Source organism: Saimiri boliviensis, chromosome 8 (assembly GCF_048565385.1).
Source record: "Saimiri boliviensis isolate mSaiBol1 chromosome 8, mSaiBol1.pri, whole genome shotgun sequence".
Classification (NCBI taxonomy): Eukaryota; Metazoa; Chordata; class Mammalia; order Primates; family Cebidae; genus Saimiri; species Saimiri boliviensis.
Window position 1 is genome coordinate 77,809,731 of NC_133456.1, and position 27,573 is coordinate 77,837,303.

The 27,573-nt window shown below is 39.0% G+C and overlaps 1 protein-coding gene across 3 annotated transcripts in view; it reads left to right on the forward strand.

The window, feature by feature from the left end:
- The window catches only part of TPRG1 (tumor protein p63 regulated 1), a 194,894-nt gene that overhangs the window by 111,007 nt on the left and 56,314 nt on the right, over window positions 1-27,573 (forward strand). For all 3 annotated transcript variants that reach the window (XM_010337715.2, XM_074404697.1, XM_003927007.4), the window contains exon 4: window positions 1,495-1,671. In XM_010337715.2, the coding sequence (XP_010336017.1) occupies window positions 1,495-1,671 (177 nt within the window). The remainder of the gene's footprint in view (window positions 1-1,494; window positions 1,672-27,573) is intronic.

Consider the following 27,573-nt stretch of genomic DNA (forward strand, 5'->3'; position numbering starts at 1 on the left):
GCCCAATAGACATAGTCTCTGCCCTCATGGAATACACACACACACACACACACACACACACACACACACACACACACACAGAGTTAATACTCAGCCTACTCAGCTTGTACTTATTAGCATTTCCCTACCTTCAGTATTGTGGTGTATTTTCTGATTGGTCAGTTCCTACATGGTACCCATTGCTAAACATTTTTTTTAAATTTCATTCTTCCTACAAACTGTGATGAATGCTGCGAAGAGGAAAAGATGTCTGCTTTGATAAAATACAGTGAGGCCAAGTTCATACAGGAGTTTAGGAAATCCTCTTTCAATTAGATATTTGAACCATGACTTAAACAATGAGTGTTTTTTGCCTACTCTGAGATTACCCTGGGTGGGGACCAGATTATACAGACATGTAGTCCATGTTATGAACCTTGAATTTGGTCCTAAAATCAAGGAGATGGTATTTAATAAAGTGAATGGAGAATGACATCATTCTCTTTATATGTTAAGAATTGCACTGTGGTTACTGTGTGGAGAATGGTGAGAATGGGGTGCCCATATCATTCACACATTAGATTGATTCTGTGTGGGGAGAATTCAGACATGAATTGGTCATAAATCAACCTTTCCAGTTTTTTAGAGAAAACAAAACAAGTACTAAGTAATTCTAGTATAAATCTCAAAGTTCTGTATCCTAAAGGCTATGTTAGACAGACAGCAAAACTGCTCTCAGTCTGGGGAACTATGAACCATGTTCACTCTTTTAACAAGAAGCAACTGCTTTTTTCTTTCTGTTCTGTCTGTTGGAGAAATTCTTAACTCTCAATCAGAATTTTCCATGTCTGTCCTGGAAAGCTCTCAAGCCTGAGGTCAATTAATTCAGTAAACACTTATCCAGTGTCTTCTTTGTCTCGGGTTTATAAAAATCTCACTTCACCTGTTTCACTACATTTCTACCACAAGGATATGGTAGGATGAGCTGCAAGTAGGAATGAGATTAACTTGGAAGACAGCAGCCGTGTGTTCAAGTCTTCAACTTATTTCCAGTCAGCAAATGCAACCTTTGGCAATTAGTGTAGGCTAGTTCATAGTGAGTAAATTTTGTGGTGCAGATTCAGCTAGAACAAAGAGGTATTTTTGGTGTCCCTGAGGGAAGATGTCCTTCATGATGTTTCCTAGAGAACTGGGAAGATGTGGGGAAGTATGAGTCAGTCGACTGCTCATACAATACACACTTGGTCTTCCCTTAATGGATTCCATCGTGGGCAGTCAACCATCTTTGAACTCTGGGATGATAAAATGTTTCTCCATCATCTTCCACGTTTCGTCCTTCTTTAGTCACAGGACCAGACTGAGTGGGGTAGTTGTGTGGTATTAGGTATTTCGCAGCCTCTCTCCCTTCTGAGTTGATCAAACTTTACTGTTTTCTGTGCTAGGAGAGATGTGGATGCCATTGTTTTTAACCTAGGCTATGTTATCCATTTGCGTTTGTTGTGATGATTCTTATAGGATAGACCACTGGAACAACGAGAAGGAGAGAATTTTGCTGGTCACAGACAAGACGATCTTGATTTGCAAGTACGACTTCATCATGCTCAGTTGTGTGCAGCTGCAGCGGATTCCTCTGAGCGCTGTCTATCGCATCTGCCTGGGCAAGTTTACCTTCCCTGGGATGTCCCTGGACAAGTGAGTATATATCTTAGACTTGAAGAAGTGGTCTAGCAGGGATGGACATGCAGGGAAAGCAACCCGAAAATTCAGTTTGGCACTGTAAGCTGGGAGAACCCAAGGAAGGATAGTGAAATTGTTGAAGTTGAAATCATCAAACTGTAGAGTTCCTACTCTATGTTAGCCTCCAGGTATACACAACTTTAAGTAAATATATTAGTTTGTTTTTATGCTGCTGATAAAGACATATCTGAAACTGGGAACAAAAACAAGGTTTAATTGAACTAACAGTTCAACATGGCTGGGGAGGCCTCAGGATCATGGCTGGAGGCAAAAGACTCTTTTTACATGGTGACGACAAGAGAAAATGAGGAGGGAACAAAAGCGGAAACCCCTGATAAACTCATCAAATCCCTGAGACTTATTTGTTATCATGAGACTAGCATGGGAAAGACCAGCCTCCATGATTCAATTACCACCCCCGGTTTCCTCTCACAACATGTGGGAATTCTGGGAGACACAATTCCGGTTGAGATTTTGCGGGGGGACACAGCCAAAACATATCGGTAAATTTGTGTGAGGATGTGACAGGTAAATAGTTAAATGTAAGGAAGAAAGAGCTGTGGGAACATGGGGGAAATGTGCTTGACCTAATTTGTGTGTCAGATAATCAGAGAGAGCTTTCAGAAGAAACACTTGAGCCAATGTTTAATAGTGGGTAGGAGTTAGCCAGAGAAGGAGAACCGAATGGGAAGAACGTCCCAAATAGGTAGCTCAAAAGTGTAATGCCACTGGGAATTGAAATTATTCTGTAAAGCTCAGTGGATAAAACCAAAATGACTAGTAGCTCTTCTTATAAAAAGTCTCTTTAGGATTATTCCTAAAAGCTCAGTGAGGTGGGGGTGGTGACGTGTGTCAACTGTTTCACAGATGTTGACAATTACTAAAAGACTTGGTGAGGTCTACAGAGGAGAATGCCGAATTGGGTAAGTTCCTGTTATGGTCTTGGATGCATCTGCCTTTACTAACCATTTTAGATCTAAGCCACAGAAACAGCAGACTTCCTCTAAGACTGAATGTGAGGTCTTCCCATGGAATTGTGAATTCCTTGAGGGCAAATGCTGATTTTGTTGTCCTTTAAGCACTTGGCATTAGGACTGGCACATAATAGGGTCTGAAATCTTTTTAAGATACAGAAAAAAGCACAAGTTGATCAAGTGATTGGTTTTCTTTACGCTATGCATAAGATATAAAAAACTTATTTTGACTTGCTTTTTTCATGGATGTGGGAAGTGATTAATTTATTAAGTTCATTAGCTTTGAAAACTGGTTGATTTTTTAAAATAGTAATATTACACATTATAAAATATATATTTAAATATTACAAAAATGTTCATTTTGGAGAACTCTCTCTTCTATACCAGACCCTCAGTTCTTCAGCCTTCTGTCCACAGGGGATAGTCAGCAGTTTCTTGTGTATTTTAAAATAGTCTACAAATATAAAAGTATAAAAAGGTCTGTTTTAGTCCATTATCAGGCTGCTGATAAAGACATTCTTGAGACTAGGCAATTTACAAAAGAAAAAGGTTTATTGGACTTACAGTTTCATGTGGCTGGGAAGGCTTCACAATCATGGCAGAAGGTGAAAGGCACGTCTCACATGGTGGCAGACAAGAGAAGGGAGCTTGTGCAGGGAGACTCCTGTTTATAAAACTATCTGACCTAGTGAGACTCATTCACTATCACAAGAACAGTGCAGGAAAGACCTGCCCCCATAATTCAGTACCTCCCACTGGGTTCCTTCCATGACACATGGGAATTGTGGGCGTTCAAGATGAGATTTTGGTGGGGACACGGCCAAACCATATCAAGGTCTCCCTGTGTATATATGCTCGTATGCATTTAAAAGTATGTATCTACACACTTATTTATTACATGTTATTTTACCTAATGAAAACACATATCATAAACTGTCCTGCCTCATGTTATAACATCTACCAGTGGTATAACTTGAAGACTTATATAATCATCTGTAGATCAATCTCAGTGTTTTTAATTGTGCAGGATATTACATCTTAAGCCTAATCTATTTAGCTGGTTCCTCATTGATGTATATCTATTTTTACTGTTGCTACTTACATACAAAGTTCCACAGATACGTAGGCCAGGGACACAATGCAGCCAAGTTCTTTGTCGAGACATAACAACAGTGACCTTTGCTCCAGTTCCAAATAAGTTTCTCATTTATATTCAAGACTTAATCAGCCTGGACTTCAATGTCTATGTCACTATCAGCATTTTGGTGACAACCATTATCGAGTCTCTAGAAAGTTCCAAACTTTTCCTCATCCTCCTGTCTTCTTCTGAACCCTCTAAGCTCTTTCAACCTCTGCCTGTTACCCAGTTTCAAAGTTGCTTCCATATTTTTAGGTATCTTTATAGTAATGCCCTATTCCTGGTACCATTTTCGTGTATTATTATGTTCTCTCATTGCTATAAAGAAATATCTGAGACTGGGTATTTTATTTAGAAAAGAGGTTTGTTTGGCATGATGGCTAACACCAGTAATCCCAGCGCTTGGGAGGCTGAGGCAGGTGGATTACCTGAGGTCAGGTGTTTGAGACCAGCCTGGCCAACATGGTGAAACCCTTTTCTCTATTAAAAATACAAAAATTGGCCAGTCATGGTGGCACATGCGTGTAATCCCAGCTTCTTGGGAGGCTGAGACAGGAGTATTGTTTGAACTTGGGAGGTGGAGGTTGCAGTGAGCCGAGATCAAACCATTGCACTCCAGCCTGGGTGACAAAGATGGGCTCCATCTCAAAAAAGCAAAATAAAAAGAGTTTCAATTGGCTCAAGGTTCTGCCAGCTATACAGAAACGTCACAGCTTCTCTTTCTGGAGAGGCCTCAGGAAGTTTCCAATCATGGCAGAAGGAAAAGGGGAGCAAAGCATCTCATGTGGTAGGAACAGGAGCAAGGGAGAAAGTGGGGAGGTGCTACACACTTTTAAATGACCAGCTATTACAACAGCTCATTCACTATCATGAGGAGGATGCCAAGAGGATGGCAGGAAACCATTCCTGAAAAATCTGCCCCCATGATCCAATCATCTTCCATTAGGCCCAACCTCCAGCATTGGGGATGGATTACAGTTCAACATGAGAATTGGAAGTGACACAGATCCAAACCATATCAGTGATCTGTGTCTTCTCTCTCTCTCTCTCTCTCTCTCTCTCTCTCTCTCTCTCTCTCTTCTGTTATGATCATACCAATTTTGTTGTTTTTTAACAAGAATGTGCTTTTTTCTTGGTTAATTTTTACTATTATTTTGCTAAGTACTAATTAGTTGATTTCTGCTCTTTTCTTTATTATTTCCTTTCTTCTTCTTTGGGCTGACTTCATTTTTTTCTTCTTTTTTTAACTGCTTAAAGGGAAACCCAAGGTTATTGATTTTAAACTTTCCTTCTTTTCTAATATGAACATCTAGAGCTATAAATTTCTGTTCAAATACTACTTTGGCTGCATCCCAGAGATTTTGATATGTTGTGCTTCTCTTATCATTTAGAGATATTTTTAAATTTTTCTTGTGATTTTCTCTTGACCTATGGATACATTATAAGTTATATTGGCTAATTTCCAAATACTTTATGTTTTTATAGATATCTTAATTCTACTTAATTCTAATTTAGAAAGCATACTGTCCTTAGTTTCATTCCTTACTAATACTTTGTGATTTGTTTTATAAAGTGCATTATGATATATCTTTGTGAATTTGTCATGTAAACTTGAATTTTTTTTGTTTTTGAGGTGGATCTCACTCTGTCACCCAAGTTGAGTCCAGTGGTGCAATCTCAGCCCACTGCAACCTCCGCCTCCTGGGTTCAAGCGATTCTCCTGGCTTAGCCTCTCAAGTAGCTGGGATTACAGGCACCCACCACTACGCCCGGCTAATTTTTTGTATTTTTAGTAGAGACAGGGTTTCACCAGGTTGGCCAGGCTGGTCTTGAACTCCTTCCCTCATGATTTGCCCACCCTAGCCTCCCAAAGTGCCACTGCACCCACCTGGCCAGTACACTTGAATTTTACTTGTAGTTTTCTACAAATGTCAATTTGGATACTGTGTTTGATAATGCTATTTAGATTATACATTTTTTACTGATTGTTTTGTGCAGTCTTTTGATACTTACTGAGTGGAGTGCAAAAATCTAATATCACCTGGAACTTTCTAATTTTCTTTTTTTTTAAATTGTACTTTAGGTTCTGGGGTACATGTACAGATCATGCAGGATTGTTGCATACATACATACATGGCAATGTGGTTTGCTTCCTCCATCCCCCTGTCACCTACATCTGGCATTTCTTTCTTTTCTTTTTTTTTTTTTGAGACAGAGTTTCGCTCTTGTTACCCAGGCTGGAGTGCAATGGCGTGATCTCGGCTCACCGCAGCCTCCACCTCCTGGGTTCAGGCAATTCTCCTGTCTCAGCCTCCTGAGTAGCTGGGATTACAGGCACGTGCCACCATGCCCAGCTAATTTTTTGTATTTTTAGTAGAGACAGGGTTTCACCATGTTGACCAGGATGGTCTCGATCTCTCGACCTTGTGATCCACCCACCTCAGCCTCCCAAAGTGCTGGGATTACAAGCTTGAGCCACCGCGCCTGGCCTACATCTGGCATTTCTAATTTTCTTTTTAATTTTGTTAACTTTGGCCTCACGTATTTTGAGTCTATTGTTAGGTGGATGCACATTTGTTATTGGTGTCTTTCTGGTGAATTGAGCCTTTTATCATTATGAAGTATTCCTCTTTATCTCTGGAAAATTTTACGTTATAAATTTATATTTTAAAATATAATATTATTATAACCACTGTGTCATTTTTATACTTACTGTTTGCACAGTGATATGGTTTGGCTGTGTCCTCACCTAAATCTCATCTTGAATTGTTTCTCTTATAATCCCCATGTGTCATGGGAGGGACTGGATGCGAGGTAATAGAATCATGGGGGTGGATTTTTCCCATGCCATTTCATGATAGTATATACATCTCAATATATCTGATGGTTTTATAAAGGGCAGTTCCTCTGCACATGCTCTCTTGCTTGCCACCGTGTAAAATGTCCTTTTGCTATGATTGTTAGGCCTCCCCAGCCATGCATAACTGTGACTTCACTAAACTTTTCTCTTTATAAATTATCTAGTCTTGAGTATTTCTTCATAGCAATATGAAAAGGGAGTAATATACATAGCATGTAGTTTTTCATCCATTTACTTTCTACTTATCTGTGTCTTTGTATTTAAAGTGCGTTTGTTGCAGAAATCACACAGTTGGGTCATGCTTTTAATCCATGACCTGCAAGATAATGTTATAACTTGTGCTTTAATAAATCACAAGTATTTCAAAGAAATTTAGATAACTATAGTCTTTTATATTTACTTAGACATTGGCATGTATCATAGTCTTCATTTCTTCATAAGGTTTGTTTCCCTTTAATGTCATTTTTCCTACACAGGAAAAATTACATTTTAGCATTCTTTGTAGTATAACCTAGTAGTGATACATTTTCTTAGTTTTTCTTTCTGAAAATACTCTTATGTAATCTTAATTCTTGAGGAATATTTTCTCTAGTTATATAATTTGGCTTGACATTATTACTTTTTTTTTTCTTTGGTACTTTCAAGATGTTGTTCCACTGTTGTTTGGCCTCCATTTCTGATGAGAGGTCCACAATGATTTCAACTACTGTTCCTCTTTATATTCTCTGGCTGCTTCCATATTTTATCTTTATCTTTATCTTAGTTATTAGAAATTTGACTTTGATGTTCTACATGTGCTTCTTTTTGCATTTATCTTGTTTAGATTATCTAAGCTTCTTACATCTGCAAATTTATCTTTCAACAAGTTTCGGAGGTTTGCAGCTATTACTTTTTAATCCATTCTTTCTTTCTATTTGTTTTCCTAGTACTTAAATTACGTGTATGTTAGACTTTCTGATACTGTCCCACAAGTCTCTGAAGCTCTATTTTTTTCCATTCTTTTCTCTGACTTATCTTCAGCTTGGATAATTTTCTTTTATCTATTTTCATGTTCACTGAAATTTTTCTTTGTCATTTAACTCTGCTTTAAATCCATCCAGTATTTTTAATTTCAAATATTATACCTTTCCATTTTAAAATATTCATGTAGTTCTATAGCATATGTTTTATTTTCTTAGGAATTTTATCTATTTATTGTTTATGAGCAGAGTTTCTTTTATCTAACTTAGCATAGTTCTAATAATTGCTTTAAAGTTTTTTCTGACAATTCCATCCTCTTGGTCATCTCGAGATTGCTTCTGTTGACTGTCACTTTTCTTGAGAGTGGCTCATATTTTTCTTGTTCCTTTTTTTTTTTTTTTTTTGGTATGTAAAATACTATGGGATTTATTCCTCCTTGAAATTGCGGTGACTACTTACTCTCCAAAGTCTTCAGGTAGCTTTTTGTTGTTGTTGTTGTTGTTTTGGCAAAGTGGGAAGAGGAAGAGAATCTTATTTACTTATCAGTTGTGTGTGCAGAATTTCAAGCTGTTATTTTCAGAAAAAAACGGTCTGCTGGGAACCTATGCATAGTCTCTAAATTTTATCAAATGTTTTTGCAGCATCTTTGAAGATGATCATATATTTACTTTTCTTCTTAGGTTTAATTTAAAATGGTGAATTATGTCACACATTTCTTATTATTGAAACATTTTGGCATGTTCAAGGTATGAATACTACCTGGAATTAAAGTAATAATAAAAGTTTATTTTGCAGATAATAACTTTCTTCCTTGGGTGGGGATTTGCTTAGCTGAGGGTTGGTTGATAGATTTTAAAGTACTACTTATTTGGGGTTTACTGGTTCATAATATCATTCTTTTTTTTCTCATTCATTATTTTCTATATTTATCTATATTATTTCTTAATGCTATATTTGTATATATATCTTGCATTTTACAACCTTTTCACTCGAAATTTTAATTCATTTATGGTTATTTTTGTGAGATATGTAAGCTTTCTGACTTAAATTTTCTTTAGTGTGGCTTTTTCAGATACATAGTAGTTTTTATTATATTTCATATATCCTAATATTGTTGTTTGTTCATTTCCTCTTTGAACTGAGAATACAGTAACTTTAATTAAATTTGAATTTTTATGCTCTTAAATGTTGTTATTACTTCATAGTTTTATTATATTATGTTCAGAGAATATCTTCTCAATCTTTTCACTCTGGAAATTACTAAATATGTTTACCTTTAAATTGCCAATATTTTATCAATTTCTCAAATACTTAAATGTGTTCTCTCTGCTTTCTACTTTCTCTCTCTTTGGATTTAGCATATCTGTATTATACTACTTTATCTGTTTTTGGAATTAGTATATCATACATACGGAGTTCTACATGTAGAGTTTATAAGTGGTAGTGAGACTAGTATATCATACATACAGACTTCTATGTATAGAGTTTCATAAGTGGTACTGAAATCTATCATTGTTATTTAGGTGTACTCTATCTTTGTTTATTTAGTAATAAATGTTCTATATATTACTATACTTATTATATATGTAATGTTTATATACATATGGCTACTTTATTCGTCATAGGATGAGACAAGAAAATTAAATTTTTTATTAGTGTGGTTGGTTTGTTTTACTCTTGTGACTTTATGTGAATGTTGGTATTGTATTTTTTTGTTGTAGAAACATTTATAGATGTTGAATATTTACTTTAGATGTAATATTTTTCATTATAGAGTTTAATTACCTTAATGCCTTTCCTGATGAATATTGCAAAGCTTGCATTCTTACTCTTTGAATTTTCGTGGTATATTTTTGACTGTCTTTACTTCAAGCATTTTGACTCTCTTCGTTTTTGATGTGTACTTGCATACGTCATATAATTTAAGTTCACTTTGTGATCCATTCTTGTGGTCTTTTTCTTTTAATAGGTAAGATTAACCTGTTTACATATATTAATATGACAGTTATGGTCTTAATTATATCATTTTGATTTTCATATTATTATATTTTAAAAATATGTTACCTTTGCTTTTCATTGAGTGCATTTTCTTCTAACATAATCGTAGGTTTCTCTTTCACTGGTGGTGTAACCTAATAGTCTTAGTCTTTTTTGAATATTATCCATTGACTCCCTGATATAAACCTATTTACAAGAGCATCCCAATTCCTTCATCTTATTTTTCTACTTCTACATCATTCTTTCTTTTAAATTGCTCATAATGATCATTATTAGTTACTTTAATGGTTATCTATTTCGATAATATGCTTCCACTTTATATGCTATCTTAGCGTTCATTAAAGATGAAAAAATTCTAAAAGATGAAAAATTTGCGCATTTGTATCATTCCCACAAAATCTCACCCTTAGTCTCCCTTCTCTCATTAGTTTTACCAAAGAAACTTTAATTTTTCATGGAATATTATATTTCCCATGAGGCACCCAATTGTTACTGCTGGGGGCTGATGTAATTCCAGCCCTCCTAATTAACCTGTGCAGCTTATCCAGATTTGCATCCTGTGGTTAGAGTGTGGTTAACAGAGGCCAGCAGCTGGCATCTGTTAAGTGTTAAAGGGCTTTCTCTGGGCACCCTGGCATAGGAACATACCATGATGAAGCAATGGTTATTTATGTACTGCTCAGAGTTTTTCAGCAAACATCCATATTAGGGCACTGGCAGAGGAGTCCTGGGTTCTAGTCCCAGTTTTACAACTGTTACATCATTTGTTCATCTATTAAAAGGTGATATTAATCATCGTTCTTCTTCGTTAAGAGTCTTATTGTCAGTCTCTAATGACATAACTTGAAGGCACTTTGTAATGTGCCTTATAGATGTCAGGTGTTAACAAGTTCTGATTTTTTTTTCCCCCTCCAGATGAAAGCTTTTGTTAACATGGAAGTAAGTAGACGAATCTGATTGTTATCTTTACTTCTAACTCACTTGGCCCTTCTCAGGCATTAAGTCACCATTGCAAGGTCAAAGCTAGAGCAGCAGCAGGCAGAGAAAAGAGGAGGAGGCAAGGGAAAATCAGCTGCTGAATAATGGCAAGCCGATTCCGAAGGAAAACCTGGACAAAATCTGAGCAAATTCCCTGGTGAAAAACGTTAAAAAATGCGATGACGATTTAATCTTAGTACCCACTAGCTGTAGGTGGTGATGTCCATGCTGTTTTCAGGTGTCTTTACCTCCCCTGTGCTATTTGACTTTCAACACCCAGAAAAAGGCAGGGCTGATTGACTACATCTTACAGGGAAGAAATGTGAGACTAAAAGGTGTTCAGGGATTCATGCTATTGATCAAGGGCATTAAATCTGTTCTTCTGACTCTCTTCCAGCGTTTTTTCCTTTGGATATATATTTTATCTTCCTTTCTCTCCTTTACTTTGCCTCTCTTCCCTTCTTCTCGTCCCTCCCTCTACTTCTGTTTCTCGCTTTCCTTGCCTATGGATTTTTTTTTTTTTGGTCTTTTCTCTTCTTCCTTCCTCTCCATGTGCTCCTGTTACTGTAACTAACTTCTGTTTCTCTTAAGAGGCCAAGAAGAGCACTATCAGAACTTAGCAGAACAAGTGCCAGCCTATCCCACGTACTGGTACTTAATAAACATACTTTCATTTTATTCGGTTTGCTTTTGGCTTAATATGAAGGAAAGGGGCGAGGGCAAGAGACAACTAAAGGCTGTGGATGATTTGTGTGAGATGAAGGCAGGTTCTCTCTGGATTAGAGCATTCACCAGAGACGGAACTAGGAAATAGTGAAAGGCCTAGTTTATCCTTCAGAGTAACTAATTGCTAGTATATAGGTTTTTTGTTGTTGTTGCTTATCTGAAATGAGAGCCCTAAATCTTAGCACTATCATAATTGGATTTATTCCAAGATTTTAATTGAAAACCAATTTCCATAATCCTATTGTGTTTATGACCTCCCAGAAAAGTAGAGAAAGGAGGGAAGACTTTGATTCTGTGACAGTTAACCACAGGTTTAAAGCTATGACTAATCTTAACTACACCATTTTCCTGCTATTTGAATTTGGACAATTTAATTTGTGTGTTGGGGGGAGGGTCTCAATTTCCAATCTATAAAATGTCAGTAATATAAATCTCTGCCAGGCCTAACTCATAGGATAATTTTAGATTTAAATGATGGATGTGACAGTGCTTTCTAATTTTTAAAGCCCTAAAATAAAATTTTCATTTAAAGAGTTTTTAAAAATCTATATTTACTTGTCAACTCTTTTTTTTTTTTTTTTTTTTTTTTTTTTTGAGGTGAAGTCTTGCTCTCTCACCCAGGCTGGAATGCAGTGGTGTGACCTTGGGTTGCTGCAACCCCCACTTCCCGGGTTCAAGCGATTCTCCTGCCTCAGCCTCCCAAGAAGCTGAGATTATAGGCACCCACCACCATACCCCGCTAAGTCTTTGTATTTTTAGTAGAGAGTTTTACCACGTTGGCCAGGTTGGTCTCGAACTCCTGACCTCAGGTGATCCACCTGCCTGGGCCTCCCAAACTGCTGGGATTACAGATGTGAACCACCACATCCAGCCCATTTGTTTCTTATCCCCAAAGGAGACAACAGTGAAGGAACTGAGATTCTGAGTATTTGAGTGACGTATATATGTAATTGTGGAAACAGATGATGGGAGAATCTGAAACATGAAATCCTCTGAATGTAGATCCTCCTCGAACTTGGTCACGTGCCTAATTCTTACTTGTCCTCAGAGGCGTTTTAATTTTTGATGGTCACCGAGCCCCATTTCTTCACCTATATTCTCCTCTGAACTCTGTAATGAGGAGGTGGGATATAGACAGTTTAAGGCTTAAAGAGCCTGTTCTGAAGTCGGGCTGACTGGGAATCAAACAAGATCTGCCTCTGGGTGACCTAGAGCAAGTGACTTAATCCATGGCTCAGTCTTCGTTTGTAAACTAGGGGGAGGAGGGTTGTATAATAGTATGTCTCTTATTGGTCTGTGTTGAGGATTCAATGATATAATAGGTGTAAAATGGTTAGAAGAATATTTGGTATATAGTAAGCATTGGAATGACACAAGCATATATAATAGTTTTGGTAGAGAGACCTCGATTTAGGTCTCTCTACCAAACCTGTATCCTGATACATTTTCCTGATGTAAGTCCCCTCCCCTTGCTGAATCTCCTCTTGCTAAATTTCTAAAATCTCTAATTTTTCTTTCTATTGAATCCTGTACCCTCGTGGTACTCTATTGGTACAGCAATTTTCCAAAAGCCATTCATCTTAGAGGGCTAAATGATTTTACCTAATCAATTCCTCCTGTGAAAAATATCTCTAAAGAGGTTTTCTGCTAGAAAATATTGTTGCTGTCATATTGATATGGCAACAAAAGCTGAGTGGGGCGGTCAGGCCAAGAAATATCTCCCTGCAAAAGAAGGCATTGTATATATATCTCTACATGCTGTTTAAATCTGCATTCTGCAAAATGTAAGGGATAGGCCTGCAGAAGCCAGGTCTGAGAAACTGCTTTCTTTGGCCTTTGTACATCCTTTCGGAGAGATGCTGATGAAAGCAGCCACTACTATCTGCCTCCCGTTCACTTAGTGTCAGCAGGTAGAGGGAGGAAGGAGGGCATCCCAGACATCGTTCTATTATCTCAGCCTTGGTTTCTCGGATCCACAGGCCAAGAAGCTGCTGCTCCATGCCCTCAGAGCTCCAATTTGGCATCTCTTCCTAAAATGAGAGCTTGAAAGGGCTTCTGCTCTGGGTGAAACCGGCTCGTGGCCCAGGCCAATTCTGCTGGCTTCGCGTCTGTCAGTGCGTCCTAATCACTGTTATAAGTGTGGTTCTGTGGAACACCTTGTAAAATATTTTCCTATTGCTCCAGCAACATCTCCTGTCTAGACAATCTAATTACGAACACAGAGCAAATAACTGAAGTGTATGCCGCCCCCAAGGGTTGCATAACTCCAGGAATGGGGCTAGGAAGACCGGGGAGGGAGGTGTGAGTGGTGTTCATTACTTTTTTGTTGACCTGACCAGAAAATTGAGTGCTTTAAAAGAAATCTGGCTAACTTTTAATTAAGAAGAAATAATCTGGTGGAAGCTGGCATTTTGTTGTTTTTCCAAAGTCAGTGGAGGATTAAAGGTACTGCTGTATTTCCCTCTAATCACGTCTTTTTCTTGGCTTCAGAGGTGGTTTGTGGTCTTTGCTTTAAAATAAAAAAAAAGCCATTGACTTAATAATCTGCCCTCCCAGCAGCATTTTGCAAATAGAAGGCATCTCTCTTAAATGTATGTTCTTTCTAAGCAGTAATCTGATGACATTCAGTGTCCTTCCCAGGTTTGGCCATGTGGAAGCCATTGTGTGTGACAGAGTGGCAAAACATAGCCTCTGCTACCAAGATGTTCACAGTCTCACAGGGAAGCAAACATATGCACACACGTGCTTTAGCCCAGAGCAGGCTTTGCTCTGGGCTCCAGCAGAAAACCAGCAGTGTCATGGACACAGGAGAAGGGAGAGAATTGTTACTGGGAGACATGGGGAGGTCTCATGGAGAAGGTAGAATCTGAGAAGTTCATTATGGGATGAGCCAAACCTGGGCAGAGAAAGAGGGAAAGCAGGACAGTGCCAGCATAAGCAAATGCCCAACTAGGTTGCTCATGTGACGTCTCCCGGTGCCTGGGCCCCAGCTGTTGGGAAAACATGGAGAAAGTTTCTGGATGGTTTTGAAGGATGGTATGAGGAATTTAGGTTTTAGTCATATTAGGATACAAGATTGTCGAAGGGTTTTGGAAAGGAGCCTGAAATGACTGACATTTTTGCTTCAGAAAGGTAAGGATGGTAACAATAATAAGAGATAGTTTGAAGAAGAGAGAAACTGGGCAAAAGGGCCAGCGAGGGAAGAAATTCTGTGATAGCAGAGCTGGGAAATTATAAGGACTTGAACTGGACCCGTGGTTGAGAAAAGGAGGGCATGGGTATGAGAAGACTTAGCAGAAGTAGCGTCTTTGAAATGACTGGATTGGATTTTTCTCATGTGGGAGAGGGAGGGAAGAGCACCGACTATAAGCCTGCCAGTGGAGGATGCCCTTCATGCTCATTCTTATGGGTGCCTGAGAGGGTATGGGAAGAGAGGCCGGCTGAGACAAACTATTCAGTCAACACTCATCTATTGAGCACTTGCTATGTTCCAGGTGCTGGGCTAGGCAGTAAGGTACCATTGTGCTCAGAGAGTCAGAATTTCTGCTCTCATGCAGCTGACAGTCATAGGGCAAGCAGACAGCCGTGAAATAATCATGCCTGATAAGCATAAAACTGCAAGAGGGGTAAGCTCTTTGAAGGAGAGTTACACGGGATGTGTGAATTATCTATTGCTATGTTTCAATTTACCTCAACACTTAGTAGTGTAAAAATAAAAAAAAAAAAAACATCGATTATTCTTCAGTTTGGTGGTCAGGAATATGGATATGGCCTAGCTGGGTCCTGCCACGAAGCTTCAATCCAGGTGGTGTCACTGGGCCTGTGGCATCTCAAACTCATCTTGGGGGGAAGATCACTTTCAAAGGCACACAGCTGCTGGCAGGTCCAGGACCTTGCTGGAAGCTGGCCAGAGGTATCAGTTCCTTGCCATTTGGGCTTTTCCATGAGGCTGCTGAAAACATGGCTGTGAACTTCCCTCAGAGGGGGTGAGAGAGAGAGCAAGAGAGAGAATGAGACGTTGAGCAAAATAGAAGCCACAGGCTTTGGTAACCTAATCCCGGGAATGACATCTCTGCACGCCTGCCACCTTCTGTGTCATAGATGCAAGTCACTAAGTCCAGCCCACACTCCTAGGGAGGCTCTTGCAGGAGGGCATGAAGACTGGGTAGTAGGCATTATTAGGAGCTGTCTTAGAGCAAGCCTGCCACTTTCAGGATGTCAGTTTTTATGACAGAATTCTGACCCAGATTGCAGGGGGAAAGATCAGGAAAGACCTTTCTGAGGAAGAAATTGTGGTATTGTGATCAGAATGGTGAGTGAGAGTTAAGGAGGTGAAGGGGGTTATGGAGTGAGTGTTTCAGGGAGAGGGAAGGATAGAGAGAGCCTGGTGCCTCCGAGGAATTGTAAATAGGCCAGCACAATTTGGACCTGCTAGATTCCAAGAAACTAAAGGATACCTAAGTGGAGATTAATTTGGTATTTAGGTGTTGATGAGCTATGGCCATTTTGGAGGAGCTAGAATAATTCTTTTTTTATCTGTTGCTTTCACCAAAGTGTAAAGGGGTTCACAGTTAAAACTAGTTTGAAAGCACTTACTGCAAACTGTGGAGACAACTCTGGAACTGCTGAGAAATGGGTTTGATTCAGTGTATAAAGTAAATCAAATTGCCCACTTATCTCTTAGGATAATTACTTATTGTGTAATGAGATAATACCCATAAATCACCCTGGGTTTCTTGGGAAATGGAATTATATAAACACAGGGCTTTTTCAGTGATGATGGAAAGATTTAAGGGATTAAAATCAGAAGAGCATCTTGATGCTCTGACATTTCACTCCAAACTAAGAGACCTGTGAAGGTTGCAGGACTTCTTGAGCAGTATTTCAGTTTAAGAAATCGAGGTAGCAGGGTTATTTGGAGGTAGTTTGTTCAGGTATAGGCATGGAGAGGCAGGATAGGAGGTGGGAAGTGCTCTTTTTAGCTCATTAGTTCTGATCAAGAATAGTATCTACCCTTTTAATTTTAGTTAAGTGAGGGCAATTGTATAGAAGTGTAGTAAGAACTCTCCACCTCAACTGGAAATAAGAAAATTGGAATTATCATCCCAATTCTCCCTCCAATGTGTTGTGTCTTCTTGAGAAAGTTGTTTCCTTTCTCAGAGCTTCAGTTTACTCCTCTGTAACACGGAATGGGTTAAATTCCTTTAAGTCTCTGCCCCTTCTTGAGTCAACGATTAACCTTCTTTTAACTTCTTTTTATAACCTTCTTTCTAACTTTGCTCCATGAAACAAGAAAAATAAGAACCCCTTGTCAGCAGGCAAGAAGTACAATGAGTTTTTGCTTCGGGAAAATTTACCATTTGTACATGTATTTTATAGGCCCAAGGGAAGGATGAAATGGGATATGGGAAGATAGACCAAAGTTATTGTCTGATCTATTTTTCTAGGTTCAACTGACATCATCCTTTTCTTTCTCCTTTTTTTTTCCACCCTACTCTTTTCCTTAGTTCAAATTTCCTGGACCCACTTATACAGTTCATATTTCTCTTTTTTTTTCATATCATTCCTCTTTTCACTCTCTATTAAAAAAGACTTCACATGGAAGGAAGTAGATTAAATTATTCTTCATTTAGGTATCTACTAGAATTTTTTTTCCATTGTAGTGTTTATTTCACCAAAAAGATTTAAAACACACACACACACACACACACACACACACACACACACACACACACACAAAGCATGGCAATTTTTGTCAGGTAGAAGGTAAAGTGAGAAGTTATTGAACAAGAACCTAGGTGGTTGTATTCCTAAACAGTAACTCCCTGATTTCTTATCCCTTCCTTCCCCAAATATCTGTCAGTAAATAATAAACAATATGCCACAGTATTTTTCTTCTTCAAATGAATTATTATTTTTGGAAATATTTCTGCAATTAGTAACATTCAGCATAAGAATCCCTGGGTGCAACCGAAAGCCAAGAAAAATCGTAACTAGTGCTAGGTCACCCAGCAGGAAGACAAGCACGGGGGTAAGCCAACAGCAGAGCATGGCCACCAGATAATGACAGAAGTTTAGTCTTATTAAAATGATTCAAAAATCTGAAATGTATGAATCTAGAAAGAAGCTATTTGAAGTTTAACATTCTTGAAAGCGTTCTGCTTTGTGGTTTAGTATGGTTTGTATTTTGATTTGTATACCAATAGGGAGGAAGGCCATAATCCTTTACAGTGTTCAGGGTCACGGCATCTTAGTGTGGTTGTCAGTGTGAGTTGTGGAGCTGCTAGTAAAGAAAGGTCCATTTTCTGAAGAGTGGCATTGAGCTGGAGTCATCACATGATAGGCCTGTCTTCTTCCACTCGTCAAGAAGCGTCAACCTGGACCTTCTCTGTAGAGTGTTTTCAGGGATGAATTAGAAAAACCCAATTTTCCTTTTCTACCTTTTCTCTTTTACATTAGAATTTTGTTAAGTTTTGTCTCTACAACTTAAATTTTGTCCTCAAAGTAGGAGACGTGTCTGCTAAATTCTAGTGGCATGGTGTTGGCTCCCAGGAACATTCTCTCATCTCCTTCTTCTAACAGGATCCCCTAGTTATTGGGGGAAGCCATATACCTGACTGAAACACTGAATAGCTCAGGCTGTCTTGAACCTAAGTCTGTCCATTTCACTAAGTTCTGGCAAATTAAAGGCAAGCAGAATCCATGGGAGGGCCTCCTGGGAAGACTTCCTTAAAAGGGAAGGAAGCACTTTTCTCTGCACCTTCCTACTCCCCACTCTTTCTGTCGGTAATGTGGATGTAATACTCAGGCCACCATCTTGAACTGTGGATCTGAGGATCAAAACTAGGAATGGCAGAATGGAGAACGGGAAGGAGTCTGGCTTTCTAATGATGTTGTGAAGCTGCCCTTTCACTCTTGGACTGTTCACATTTGGTCTTCCACCATGAGAAGAGATGTACAGTTCAATATTAGGTAGATAGGATTTTTCTTTTATTTGCAGCCAAACCTAGTCCTAACTAGTACAGCCACTGAATAGGAGAAGGGTTTCTGCCAACTCCCAAAGACTGAGAATGATAAGGGTTGCAGTTTCGTTTGGTGTAATGTTCATGTTTAGAATTCCACGGCCATGGTCATGGTTCCAATCTCAGACTTGTCACTTACTGGCTTTGCTACATAACTCTTTTGAGGCTCATGTACTTATTTATAAAGTAGGATTAATAATATCTATCCCATGGAGTTGTGTGATAAATGAGAACATATGAGAAGTGCCAAACTGGTAACTGCCATAGGTGTTCCAAATATATTGGTTTCCTTTTACTTTCCAATTTGCTTTGCTTTGCTTTTATTAGGAAGATGTCAGTTACTCTATGTGTATTATTTAAGGTATTACAAAATGTCAAGAGGTAGCTATATCCCGAGAAGCTATTGAGTCAGAATGGGGCAGTCAGAACTACAGTCTGCTGTAGGTTGAACAGAAAAGGAATGTTCATCATTCACTCAACTCAGGGCCTGTTACTCAGTGACAAACTAACAGAGAGCTGGAACCAGTTTTCTGATAGGAATAGGGACATGATGAGTTGGTGCAAGAGAGCCAATGGGAGGTAGGAGACTGCTTTTTGTGATGAAGAAAGCACTTGTAAAAATGCTCGTAGGAACAAGATGGTATCTTGCAATTCAGGCCAAGCCGAAGGCATGTATAAGATGGGATGACTCTACAGGTATATAAAACAGTGACCTTAAACCCAATAAATGGCCACCTAAAACACCTATTGGCCACTGGAAGCTGATTTAGAACAAAGCATAACGGAAAACTAAGAATATCAGGTAACTGACATTCCTTGGTCTTTCTAGTTAAAAAGTTGTTTCAGCTATTTCATATAGTTACCATCATTATACATTTTTGTGTGTGTGTGTGTTTTTTCTCCCTTTATGGTAACTTCGATATTGCTGCACCGAGATCTTGGAAAGGTTAAGTTGAGATAGTTTTTTATTTGGTGATTCAGCAAATGGTGGACAATGGTTTAGTAGTCTCTTTAGAGCAAGAGAGATAAAATACAGCTGCGTGCCACACAAAGTTTCGGTCACAGACCACATATGTGATGGTGGTCCCATAAAACTATAATACCATATTTTACTGTACCCTATGTTTAGATGCACAAATACTTATCAAGTAATATTTTGTGTTATAATTGCCTTCAGTAATCAGTACAGTAACATGCTGTACAGGTTTTTAGCATAGAAGCAATACTCTGTATCATATAGACGAGGTGTGTAGTAGGCTATGCCAGCTAGCCTTGTGCAAGCCTTCCAAAAGTAGCCTTGACAAAATAGCCTAATGACACGTTTCTAAGATGCATTTCTTTTGTTAAGCAATGTATGACTTCTATATATTGGCCTTGCTCTCAAATAGCTTGACATCTAATTAGGAACTAGGAGAGTAAATATATAGGAAACTAATGTTCATATACAGCATAATCTGACAAACACCAAAACAAAGATGTAAGCAATATATTGTGAGAGCATAGACCACATCATCGTTTTTAGGGATCGGAATTGTTGCTAATGAAACAAAAGACTGGAATTTTGGTCGAGAGTTAAAACGTGGCTCATATAAGCTGGAGGAAGAATATGATGAAAAGAATGATATAAAAGTGTGAAAGGTTGTTAAGTAATCATGACTAGTCTCCTGGGTGAATAGAAAATAGAGTAGAGGAAGAGAAGAGAACATGTTCATGGACAATATTGAATGGTAAGATAGGAGGTTGTATTTATTTTGATTGACCAACTGACATTGTAAAGATTTTAGAGCATGAAGGCTTCTCCTTGTGTTCTTATAGCCTATAGCACAACATTAGTATGTGGCTGCGCTTTGCTGTATGCTTAATAAAGGGTGAGTAAATGATTAGAACAGGGAGTGGTATGTGGAATGAAGTGGAGCACTGAGAAAAGTGTAATCCGGTCTTTGAGTCAGTCCTGGTAAAAGGTGTTGGATGCCTGATCTTTGTGTGGAAATGAGAGGTTACCGAGAAGATTTTGAATATCACCCCCTTGTGGACACTACTAATTAATGGTCTTGGAATTCAACGGAGGGAAGTCACTTGGATGGAGATAAATTCTGGAAAGAGAATTGCCTCGGAGCTTATGGACCTACCATCCACAGCACGGATCAAGTTACGTTGCATGCTGTGATGAACGGGGCAGCAGGCGAGGATTTTGTCATGTACACTCTTGACTTCGCCTTTGGGGATTTGTGCCAAGAATGCCCTGCGTTTGATTTTGGGTGTGGTGCTGTCCACTCACTCTAATGCCCAGTAAGGCATGTTGACAAGGATGGGTGGCTGGTGGGGGATTGCTGAGCTATTTCTTGGCAAATCTCTGTGGGGAGGCGTTCCCCAAATACCACAATCCTGTTATTTTTGAGTAATGGACTGAACCCAGGTGCCTGATTGGATGGGGCCACTCCCTATTTCTCCCAGATAAATATTTGGTTGCCAGGAGGTTATATTTAAATGAGAAAAACTTCCTTAGGAAGCTGTTGCCTAAGAATTCCTGCAGAGGGCAGGATCCCATCCCTGTTGGGAAAGGTCTGAGAAGGGCGTCAACATTTCTGCTGTACTCACTATGACACACTGCATGTGATGGTACCCACCTTGAGGTTCTATAATAGTTTGTTTCTCCAAATGACAACAAAACTCATCAATGCTAGAGACATTGCATTTCTTCTGGATATGTGTTCCTGGTCTTTATTGTCATAACAGCAAGATTCTGAAATACGGATGGAGGGTATGTCAGAGATTTGGCTTTTAAGAAAGAAAGGAATCAGTTCTCCAAAAAAGAGCTGGATCTTTTTCTGGAATCTGAAGCACAGAGTACAGAATCTAGGAAGCTAGAGAATTTGGATTTTTCAGGCATTAGGGTGCTCTTTGCTCTCACTACTTGTAAACATTGAATGTTGGCTTTTCAAGCCTTGTCAATTTAGATTTTATATTTCTCAATGAGGAGAAATATAAAATCTAAATTGACAAGGCTTGAAAAGCCTCTTATTTTATATATTTTCCTCCAGTAAATGGGATATTAAGACTCAATTAAATGTGTAACTGTTTGGGGAGCATCTGTCTTTAGAAATACACAAGTTAACAACCTGAGTTTTTTTTTTTATTTTTTAAAAAGAAAGAACAAAACAAGAATTAAAGCATGCAGCCAAAAAAAAAAAAAATAGGCATCAGGCAAAACATGAGCAAACTCCATTCTAAACATACATTTTCCATAACAATGTGTGGTCTCAAGGACATAAACTAGGACTCTCTGTCTCCATCATTTTCTAAAACTTCTTTCAATCTCCAGCCATGTATTATTTTGGTTTTGTTTCTTACTTTTTGAATCCTTTTTCATCAGGGGCTGTAATAATATTTGCTGAGGTAGATCACTTCATCGAGGGGAGACCTACTCATGTCCACCAGTTTAAATACAAGTAGGAAGAGGCATATTCAAGAGATTGTATTGAGTCCCGGAGCTGTGCAGGGTGTATTTCCTGAGAACTCTTCTGGAGGAATGGCAGGTGTGCTGAGATACTTGGCAGAGGATTTGTTTCTTCTGGTTTATTGCAGAAAAAAGCCCTGTTAATTATGATGTGTTTAGATCCTTCCAAGATGCTATAAATATAATTCAAGAAATAAAAGTAGGTGAGAAGAAACACAAGCTTCTGGAGCCACAAGGGATTTTTGAGTGTTTGCTTCAATCTCCCTCATTTTACAGATATAAACTGAGGTCTTAGGGGACTGTGGTCAAGAGCTGCAATGGCAAAGCTGAGAGTAGAGCTTAAAGATGGGTCAACATCTAAGGAGTTTGTTGGTTGACCTAAATCTGCAAGTTCTAGCAATTTTTTTTGGGGGGGGGGTGGGTGGGGGTTGTTCTTTTTATTTCACCAGGAAAAAGGGAAGCAGCTCTGTGGAAACATCAAGGAAATGGAACATTGGTTGAGTAGATATAGAGTTTTGACTTTTCATAAACAAGCTCCCTGATGTTGGCTATCTTTTCTCTTCTTTGGATCATCTTTTTTTTTTTTTTTTTTTTTTTGTATGTCTGTAGAGTAATGAGAGCACAGACTAGCTATGTTTTTCAAGGTCCATTCTCTTTCAGAAATAAAATTCGATAATTTAAAACTGCTTTGTGGGCACTCTTAAAAATAATAACAACATGCTGAAGAGAAAAATCATTTTACAGAAATTATACCATATTGGAGGAAACATGCCTGGATATCTGTGTCAGGAGTTTTGAATTAGACCTCATCCTGGCATTTAACTCCTCGTGCCTTTGTAAATTGTTGTGAATGCGGAAGAGGCTTTCAAAAAAGGTTTCCTTTCATTGCTGCTTAGAATTTTCAAATACATTCACTTGTCTGAAATCCATGCAATTCCCCTGGGCAGTTGCTGGGTGGCAGCAGAAGTGCTCCAGTGGTGGCCTGTGGAACATCAGAAGGGCAGCGCTGGAGGCCACAGTGTTCCCAGGCTCAGTCAGCACTGAATGTGGAGCCCGGCTCCCCACGCAAGTGAGGCTCGCAGCTGGAGTGACTGGTAGGGCTAGCGTTGGCAGGCAGGGAGATCCTTCTTTTCCCACTGTTTGTCACCGGCCATGTGAAAAACGTGGTTAGTAATACAGTAGCCATGACAATTTATTACATACCCACTGTGGACGAGACATTGTATTAGGCTCTTTAGATATGTGACGGTGACTTCAAATATCACCAGTGTCGGATGCTATTCTGTCCACTTACAGCTGAGGAAGGTGAAGCAGAGAAAGGCCACAAAGCCAGCAGGTGCTTTACCTGAGATGAAACACGGATCCATATGGCATCAAAATATTTATTTCCTACCGTGAGGCTACTCAAAATAATAATAGTAATAATAATATAGCAGTGAGCAAAAATCTAAATGTCATTTCTATTTTTATGCTCACAATATGTTAGTATCCTGGAATCTGCAAGGCCTTTGCTCGTTATTTGATTGGACACACACACACACACACACACACACACACACACACACTTTCATAGTGAAGGCAGGAGAGTGGTTGACTTTTAATTTTAAAAAGGAAAAAACTGAGACCCACTAGAAGGTGAAGTCACCTTACCAAAGTCCTTGGAAAATAATGCTAGAGCTGGGTCTCTTGATCCCTGGGTAAGGTAGGACATTTTCTGCTATACCATAATGCCTTGAAGAGATGGGTGGCTTTAGACAAATACACAGGCAGTCTTCTAAAATCAGGTGGTTCAAAGGTAGAGGAACAGCACACCTTAGTGCAGAGTTAAGACGGTCTCTATTCCATGATGGCCTTTGTCAGCACTAGCTGACTCCTGCTTATGTTTATGAGGATGCCTGTTTCATCTGCAGCTGTTTGGAGAGTCTTGCATATAGTAAATGTCTAACTTAAGCTTGCCCACATGCACATAAAGAAACTGTGAATATATTGCTTCTTTGCTGAAGGCCCTCAGTGGGTGCCAACATTCAGACAAATCTTGATAAATGTGCCGTAGCAGAAAATAGAAAAGAAAGTAATCTAGATATTTTGGGTATTGTGCATGCGTAAGTTTTACATTGTTTATTTTTGGATAGAATTTACACAGAACTTCTTCTCAAGTCTTGAATATTTGCATCAGAGGAATTTCTAGAACTAGAAAAGACCTTATAGAGTTTCTAAGACCCAAAGAGGGAAAGTGACTTATGTAAAGTTAAGCACATTTGCAGAGGCATGGACAGCTGAGGTGTTCTGAGATTTTGGGATGAAGTGTCAGCTTGGGAACCAAACAAACGTGGATTTGAATCCTGATTCTCATTTCCCTGTGGTATGACAACGTGTTAACTACTCCATATCTGTAAGTCCTGGTCTCATCTGTAAAAATAAAGACAAAACATGACTTCTTTGCATAGTGTCTGGTCAGTCTAAAAGAGTGGGTATATCAAAAGCCTAATGTGACCCTTGTGTACTTCGTCTTACACACGCTGATGTCCCAATCCATTTGGTTTGGATTCTAATGAAATCACGTGTTTTATAGTTTGCAGCACAGATGTCCCATATGATATTGGAGTACAACACTGTTCTTGATGGGAAAAACACAGTGTAATCAATCCCTTTATAATTTATTCACGTCATAGTTTAACCATGTTATAGCATGCTTTTCCCATATGTAATGCAATCATCTATTATTATATTTGGGATATGCTTTGACTTGTATTCCTGAACCTGTATAATTAAGTGTTATATTATAGTGGGCTTCACAGCATTGGGTAATGAAAAGAATTCTGGCCTTGTAATCAGCAGAATTTTGTGCCAACTCTGCCAGGACTGGCTGTGTGATTCTAGGTGAGTTTCCTTTCGAGGCCTCAGTATGAGTTCAGGTGAGCTATAAGGTTCTGATCGGCTTTCAGATTTAATTTGTTTGTATTTTTTTCTTACTAATATATGTTGGAACTCTTGTTTATTATGTCTGTAAAGAGCTTCCTAGAAAATCTGGGCAAGTGTCGTTCTTGAAATCAGCTCAGTAGTAGAAGTTAAGCTGACTTCCCAACCACAGACTTCTTCTGCTAAGTTATCCTTTCTTTCTTCCTTCTTCCTTCCTTTCTTTGTTTCCTTCATTTCTTTCTTTTTCTATTATTCATCTTTCTTTCTCTTTCTCTCCTTCTTTCCTTTCTTCCTTCCTTACCTCCCTCCCTCTCTTTCTTTCCTTCCTTTTTCTTTCCCGTCCTTCCTTCCTTCCTGTCTTTCTCTTTCTTTCTTTCTTTCCCTTTCTTTGTTTCTTTCTTTGTTTCTTTGTTTGTTTGTTTGTTTGTTTGTTTGTTTCTTTCTTTCTTTCTTTCTGTCTGTCTGTCTGTCTGTCTTTCTCAATACTAAATAAGATCAGTAAGTCCACTAGTCAGCTCAGACAAGGAGAGACATTTATAAAATACTCCGAGCTACAGGAAGGTGGTGCTAGAGACTCTTCTCTTCGATTTATGATAATGTCTGGGGTCTGTAATAGAATAGCCATAGATAACTAAATAGGAGACCATCCAAAGCAGGCATTTTCTCTCCAGTGATCCTGGAAGTGGTCAATCTAGCCTCTGTTTGAAGTCTCCTAGTAAAAGAAAATACACTCCTTTCTGCTCAGCCTCTCTGACTCTGGGAGGATCTAGTTAGGTCTTTCCTGTGTTGAGGGAAAATCAGCTTCTCTTGAAGCTGTCACTTGTTGGTCCTAGTATTTTATTCCGTAGATCAAGATTGAATTTATTAATTTAACAACTATTTATTTCCTATTACATGTCAAACACTCCAGAGCTGACATTTTTTTAAAGGGCTTGCAGTATGGCTGGAGAGATAGAAAAGTAACATCTTGGTTCCAGTATGATGTGACAAGTGCTGCTGGAGTTAGACATGAAGGACCCTGTAGAGATGTGGAGAAATGCACCTCACTCAGATGAGGGGGCAGAGAAGATATTGCAAAGAGTTTACAAATCAGAAGTTTGTATGTCCTTTATTCCTATCCTCACTAGGCTAACTGTGCTTTGAGGCTGTGACAGTCAGTGTGACAGGAAGTTGTAGACTCAGGAAACTTGAGTTCTTTTTTTTTTTTTTCCTGAGATGGAGTCCCACTGAGTCACCAGCCTGGAGTGCGGTGGTGCGATCTCGGCTCACTGCAACCTCCACCTCCTGGGTTCAAGCCATTCTCCTGCCTCAGCCTCCTGAGTAGCTGGGATTACAGGCACCTTCCACCACACCCAGCTAATTTTTGTATTTTTAGGAGGGATGGGGTTTCACCATGTTGGCCAGGATGTTCTCAATCTGTTGACCTCATGATCTGCCTGCCTCGGCCTCCCAAAGTGCTGGGATTACAGGCGTGAGCCACCGCGCCCAGTTGAAAACTTGAGTTCTAATCCCAGCTTTGCTGATATTGTCCGTATGTAACATTGGACAAGTTCAATTTATTACCCATAGTAGAGGATGCAAATAGCATCCTTTCATGTTATTTAGTCTTTGGAATTTCCAGAAAAGCAGTGATTGCACTCATTTGATAGATCTGGCCCTCCTTTATTTCTACTCACCCCTGGTTGGCCTGGAGTAGAAAATCAGTACTTTATTCTCCCTGTGTCTAGGCTTTATTATATCTCACTCTGCCCCTTCTTCCAAGCCATGGGCTTATATTAGTCTGTCCCTTAGCTTGTGCCTGAAATGTGCTCAACAATCATTGAATGAAAAGCACCCTTACAGAAACCCACAGAAATTTTGAATGTACACAGGCACATTGGAAGTTACCTCCAGGTATCTTTCCATTGACCAGCATGACAAGGATGACTAAGGCAATGTCTGCCCACTCCTATGTGGAAATAATGTTGTATTTGTCTGGAAGCCAGTGAAAAAACATATGCTGAAATGGCCTGATGACGGGCTATTTTGTACCGCAGGTGACTTAACACTTCAAATTCTTTTTTTTTTTTTTTTTTTTTAAACTTTTTGTTGTTGTTGTTGTTTTTCACTGATCCAGGGAAGGATGTTTAGAAAAGGCTAACAACCCTAAAGTTGGAGTCTGATGAGCCTGTTAGAAACAGGGTAAGCATTACCTCCACCTACTTCAGCCAAGCTCTGATAGTTTTCTTGGAGATAAAATGAAATGAAAATTTTGGCTGAGTGGGATATCTCACTGTTATTGGAGAGAAATCGCTTAAAGATGGGATGTGCCATCCAGTCTCTTAAGTCCAGTTACATAAAATATTGTTTTTCCTGGATTGGGAAAAACGTACTTGTCATTTGGTCAGCCTGTTAGATAAAAGTTTACAGTCATGGCCACTCTTTCTTAGGAGTTTTTATACTGTACAGAACTAAAATAAGAACTTAGACGAAAAGGGACAGGGATGTCTCTGATTTTTGGGATTTGAATAACTCTCGTATGTAGTAGGGTGAGTAGTAATTGAGGATGGGCCCAAGTGGTAGTACTGAGACTTTTCTATGACTCTGGTATCAGGGCACAGAGTTTCTACTGTATTTTCAGTAAACTTTGACCACTGATTCAAATTTTTGCAGATGAATCTCCAGGATTTGCTACCTTCTCTCTTTTCCCTAGACTAAAAAAGGTGAGGCTTGCCTCACAAGTTGGCAGCAAGTATTTCTCACCAATTTGTTGCCTCACAGCTTGGCAACAGGTATTATCTCACCAACAGATATTTCTTCACCAAACATTTGAAGAGAGTTGAGTA